This window comes from Silene latifolia, chromosome Y, assembly GCF_048544455.1.
Source record: "Silene latifolia isolate original U9 population chromosome Y, ASM4854445v1, whole genome shotgun sequence".
Lineage (NCBI taxonomy): Eukaryota > Viridiplantae > Streptophyta > Magnoliopsida > Caryophyllales > Caryophyllaceae > Silene > Silene latifolia.
Genome location: NC_133538.1, coordinates 344,033,709 through 344,039,930, shown reverse-complemented (window position 1 = coordinate 344,039,930; position 6,222 = coordinate 344,033,709). Strand labels below are relative to the sequence as shown.

The 6,222-nt window shown below is 33.4% G+C and overlaps 1 protein-coding gene across 1 annotated transcript; it reads right to left on the bottom strand.

Annotated features, from left to right (window-relative positions):
* Nucleotides 1-4,596: 4,596 nt before the first annotated feature.
* Nucleotides 4,597-5,620, bottom strand: LOC141631534 (uncharacterized). The gene is made up of 2 exons (XM_074444193.1): nt 5,287-5,620; nt 4,597-4,667 (listed from the first exon to the last, which is right to left on the bottom strand). The coding sequence occupies exons 1-2, from the start codon at nt 5,618-5,620 to the stop codon at nt 4,597-4,599; spliced, it is 405 nt and encodes a 134-aa protein (XP_074300294.1).
* Between the last annotated feature and the right edge of the window lie 602 nt (nt 5,621-6,222).

Genomic DNA, 6,222 nt, shown 5'->3' with positions numbered 1-6,222 from the left:
AAATCCACTTGTCTATGTATATTTTGCTTACCAACTTTTTGACTAAAATGGAAATTATGATTATTAGATAATGATGAGGAGAAAGCAAAAGGTTATCATTATATAAAAGTAATAAAGTTAAATAAATAGGTAAATTGATAACCAAATTAAAGTTATGAGAAGGAGATAAAAGGTTTGCATCAATATTTTTTTTATGTGTGTGTGTGTGTGTGTTTGTGACTTATATTTTTGTTTGTTAAATTTTCTTTACTTATAAGCATGTGACACATGACAATCGAAAATATTTTTTTTGTCGCACATGGCTTAATGAGATGTTTAGTCTTACCTTTTTATAATATTGTATAGATGCGACATAGAACTATTTATTTGAAAATTAAAATAATGGTAAAAAATTAACTCTATCAGTTGTATAGTCAATACTTTTGTAGACTGTTTTTTTTATTTACAAAGTATAATACGAAAGTACGTGATTGTATTGACAATTCTTCTCACAACTTTAATATTATTGTTTTATAAACTTGAGAATACAAGGCTCAATATTCACATTAGTTATACATAATTTTACTTTTATATTATATTTTTAATTTACTGATGTGACTCATATTCATGCACATTTAGTCCCCTAAGTAACCTCGTTCTTATGCTTTATAGCATGTATTAGAACCGTTTCTTATCTGTAGCTTCCTATTATGCATATTCTATGAGGTTTTGTGCCCTTGGTTGGAGAGTAGTGCTAGCCTTGCTTATATGGAGCAAAACGGAGCTGAATTGGTCGCATCTAACGACCAAGCAACAAAGAGGAGACCAATACTAAAAGCCTAAGTCAATAATTCAAGTAAATGGGCAAAGATGAAGGACCCCCATGACCCTTGAAGGATCCCCTCGAGTTAGGGGACAACCAAATGAAGAAGAAGTAAATCTGCCCTTCAGGACGGGCGTCCCCAAGCTCAGCCTGAGCGTCCCCAAAGCAGGACGTGCGTTTTTCAATGCAGGATGGGCGTCCATCAAGAGGAGGTCGTGCGTCCCAAGCTAGGACTTGCAAGTCGTTAAGCTTCATTTAAGGGGCTTAATCGTCATTTAATCCCTTAGTTAACCTAATACTTGTACTTAGTATAAATACTCCCTTATAATAGGAGATTAGCATCAAGTCATTAGAGTAGATTAAACATCAATTAGCTTAATTACACTTTAATCCTTCTTTAATTATTGTTCAAGAATTCTTAGTTTTAGTTGGGTAATTGAAAATTACACTACAACAAATAAGCAGTTGCGTCATGTTTAAATACGTGGAGCAAGTGGTAAATTTTTGTGGCTATACAATTTTGCCACGGGAAAATCAGCCGTGACGCAAGTGGTCGTGGCAGAATTTAGCCACAGGAAAAACTACAACGTGGCTTAAATTAGCCAATTGGCCACGGTATTCCCCGTGACTAAAATAGCGTGGCTAAACAAGTTTCTCGTGGCTAAAATTGTTCTAGTCACAAGGTAATATTGTGGCTAAATTAAAAAAATTTCCGTGGCTAAATACTAGTGGCCACGAAATAGTAACGTGGCAAAAGAGAGTCTCTCGTGACTAAATATTAACAGCCACAAATTTTATCGTGGCTGAAAATTAAAATTTTCGTGGCTAAAAGATACTAGCCACGAAAGAGTAACGTGGCAAAAACGAGTCCCGTGGCTAAACATTATTGGCCACAAATATTGTGTAGGCTGAATAATAAAATTCCCGTGGCTAAACATTACTAGCCACGAAACAAAAACATGACAAAAATACTCCTACGATTGAAAATTAATAGCCTCAAATATTATCGTGACAAAATTATATTGTTTACGTGGTTAACACATTAGTAAGTAGTAGATAACGCATATGCTCGTAAAAAGAAAATAAGGTCTTATTGTTGATTACGTAAAATGTAGCATCCTTGTCTTTTATAAGAGCTAAGCAAGCGCTAAAAACATAAGTATTCTGAAATACATGTCCAAAAAAGGGACAAAAAAATTAATATCCAAGGTCGTGCACCTAAAACCAGTAAAAATTATAATAAAATTAAAAATGTAGTAGTTTATGCCTCGGATGTAGATCGACTTGTTTGCTCCATATTTCTACTTCCAAAGAGAACCAACATAAACACCTGTAACAAAAAAGATGCAAAAAATATTATACAAGTGTCGTTGGAAATAAATTGCGATTTATCCAATATGAATACCAATATGAATGTCATTTAAAGGTAGTGTTTTTTTTAACTCGATAAACACATTAAACTAACCTTAGTGAGATATTCCGTTCCCATATGACTTCAACAAATTCTCGAGTTCCTTCTTCTACATTTCATTATTAGCTGCTATATTTTCATCCACCTTTGCCTCAACTTCTTTTTTGGCTGCTTTAGTTTATTTTCGAATATCTTCTACTTCTTGTCTTGCTTTCTGTATTTCATTCTTTGCTTGTTCCATGACATCTTCAGTTGTTCGTCTTACTTCTACAACTTCCTTAACAAGATCTATACGTGAAGGCTTTACTCCAAAGTATTGTGTAATACTTTTACCTCGTCCATAACAACGCAAATCTCCATGTTTTTCTGGCCCAAGAACTTCCATAAGAATTTCGTCGTCCGTCTTTTTTTAATTCCTTCTTCTCTTTCTTTCTTCTTTTTGTTTATCTCTTCCTACATAAATCGTTGAAAAAAATTAACATATATAATAGTGAGCATTTCAAAAATATAAAATAATTGAAAGATCACAAAAATTCAAATCCTTACAATTTTTATCCTGTTATAATCCTAATACGCAGCATTGACCGGATTACTCGATTTCCTTTTACGAGTTTCTAGCAATACATCAACTCGAGAACAATTTCTTTTGCTTTGCTTCTGCAATTACAATCAAACAAATCAATCACGGTCCTTTTCGTTAAATGTAAGATAAAAAAACACAAATTGCACAAAAATAAATTACGTTATGTGATACTAATAACTCCTTTTGTGTCTTAAATACAAACTTACAATATCTTCTCTAACGGGAGCATGACTTTTCGACCCAGTATAGTGAGGCATTTTGTGAAATGACCTGCTATGCTTAGCTTTTTTACTTTTTTCCTGAAACAAAAACAAATTAAGACACATTAACCTGATCATTTAGTAATGTATATAATCTATTAGAAGTATATAAAATAAGTTCTATAATCATCTTTAATCGGATTGACTAACCTGTTTAAGTGATGAAAATATATACGAGTAAATGAAATTTATAAGTTAACCAACAAGTAAAAAAAAATTATATACAATAGTACCTGAAATTTAGGACTTCGCCAGAACTCTACCAAGTATTTCTAATCTGCTTTTAGCATGTCTTTGGGCCTATTATTCAATTGCTCCTCCTTTGTAGTAAGTTTTGATTCAACTATATATTTTTGGTTCAACTTATACCTTCTGCCCCTAAACAAGCTCCTCGCATGCTTCATTACAGCTTCTCTTCTTAACTCAGGATTGTCAAAATCAAATATCTCCTAAAGTATATCAGAATATAGAACTTTAGGGGAAAAAAAGAATATTTTAGCAATAATAAACACGATTAATTTAAACAATATTACCAAAACGCATCTCAATAAATGATCAAGTGTCTCTGTTTTTAAATTTTCCCATCCATCGACTTGCACAGGACATACGGTTCGATTGCTGATTTGATCGCCGAGGAAGTAAGCAAACGTTGTCGCATACTTACCAATTGGATTGCCATCGTCATCAAACTCTACGAAAATCTTTTCCCCGGGAGCTAACATGGTAAGTTTTCTACAATACACATGCCCTCTTGTTTTTTTTTTACATTACCTACATAAGATGATTGTTTCCGGTGGTAGAAAACAAAATGTCAGACTATTTGAAATAACAAGAATATAAACAATTCATTTTATCTCCTACTTTATATGTTAGGTTAACATAGTCATCTGAATGAAAAATTTTCGCCAATACCAGAAGTAATGTTTTCATTGTCCACATGAATGATTTCTTTTGGTCCACCTAATTGACCTTCAATTCCTTATCCCAAATCGCATCTTCATCCATGTCATCTTCATCAGACCCCCCCTTCACCTTGTTCTTCCTGGGGTGTTTATTCTGTTTAAATATGTACAAATAGTGTAAAAAATAATTCATTAGACTTCTAAGTTAGCTGCTAAGGCCCGATAAATAAAAAATATATACAAAAATTGTTAATAAAGGAAAATTCAAAGACAATGAACGTATATACCAGTCAAATAAAAAATGTGTAGTTAATTAAACAGGTAAACCACCAACCCCGTAGCCCGAATATTATAGAAGCAAGTTAAATTAAATACTTTTGTCCATTTGGATAAACTCATCATTAGTATCGTATTGGTATTCATCATCCTCTAATAAATTAAAACATAAAAATTTTCATCAATTTAATAATGAGTATTCAATTTTAATGAAAAGCGAAAATATATTTGAAATTTGTTAGTACCTCGTTTCATAGCCATAAATTGATCAAATTCTTCGTTATTAATATATGTTTCAAGTAGAAAATCATTAAGAAAATAAACGATATATTTCAAAGTAGTACAAGCTTTAGCTTCTTGTATCATGTCCCATATGAATCAACGTCCTGGTTAATGTCCTGGTTAAGACCAATATGTTGCTGATTGTCGATAGCTGTAGAAAGACATTCTTTTAACGGTCAGTATTAGTTAAATTTAATGTACAACTTCAAGAAAACATTAAGTTTAGAAACTACCTTGTTGGACGACTTTTAAAGCCGAGGAAACTGATTAAAGTGCATCATTTCCCATCACTTCACGTCGCTGTTTATTGTTCATTTTGAGAAAATTGGCAAGCGACAATGGTGTAATGATTTGGCTTCTCTTGCGCCCGTCTTTTGTTTCAGCTTTCTTCTGCATCATTAATAAAATAAAGGCAATTATTATATAATTTATGTTTAGTCAACACAGTCGTAATATTTAAAATATACTATAATTTTTGATGTGACTATTATTTGAGCATATTTAGTCCCCGAATTAACCTTGTTCCCATGCTTTTTAGTGCATATTACGGTCATTTATTGTCTTTAGTCCTTTTTTTTTTTTTTTTTTTTTTTGCAAGAAAGGCAAGCCATATATTCATCCATTTAGGGAATAAAAAGGCAATATTACAAAAGCATAACCAATATGAGTTTTTCAACTAGCTAAGTACCCCACTATTTCATCCTCCTTATGCGATTTAGATGCATACAATAATCTAATAATTACAAGGAATTGAACTTTCTTAATAATACCATCCACATTATGCTCCACTCCTTGAAAGATCCTAGCATTCCTTTCTTCCCAAATGCTATACACCACGGCACCAAGACACCCTAGAAACCATTTGGTTTTCCAATGTTTACAAGTACGTCTATTAGCACCCCAATGTAACTCCTTATTGAGACTATTCGTACGCCCAGAAATCTTCATCCAAGAGAGAATGCCATGCCAAACTTCTTTAGAAAACAAACACTTAAAAAATAAGTGCTTATGATTCTCATTGTCCCGCTTGCATAAAAAGTAACGATTAACCAACTGAATACCTCTACAATTTAGCTGATCAATAGTAGCAAGTTTCTTCTGCATTGCTAGTGTTAGAAACACACTGTGCTTGGGTATAATCGCACGCCGCCAAATCACTTTTGCCCACTAACAATGATTCGGACATTGCACTGAACTTATCATACAAAGCGATTCGATTTGCAACTTCCCCTGGTGAACACAACTTGCCATGAACTGTTTTGCACTTTGAATCGTCCCAAGATGCATCAACAACTCATCCCGACCTTTAGAATGCTTTGCGCCAACTTTCGAGAATGAGTAGGCTTTGAGATCGCAGTCAAATGCTCCCGACTTAATGTTATATTTGAAATGCCATTCAATCCGGATGCTATCGGATCCCCTGTTCCAATTCCCAAATCCATTTACCCAGAATGCATTTATTCCAGGCCAGTACTTCCTTAATATTGAACCCACCTTCCTGGTGAGGGGCACAACAAGACACCCAACTTTTCATTATCATTTTCCTACTCCCTTCCTCCGAATTCCATAGAAAATTCCTGCAAAACTTTGTAATTAGCTTGATAACTCCTTTAGGAATTAACAAAGTAGAGCACCGATGTTTGCTCCATGCCCAAAATAACAGAGTTCAACAAACTGATCTTCACTTTGCATATGAAAGTTTGTGT

What these genes read in the sequence shown, in the direction of transcription:
- LOC141631534 (XM_074444193.1), bottom strand. Translation starts at nt 5,620, where the DNA reads ATGCAGAAGAAACTTGCTACTATTGATCAGCTAAATTGTAGAGGTATT. An exon ending in AGTGGAGCATAATGTGGATG is followed by an intron (nt 4,668 to 5,286) that starts GTATTATTAAGA and finishes GTCTTTCTACAG; the next exon opens with CTATCGACAATCAGCAACAT.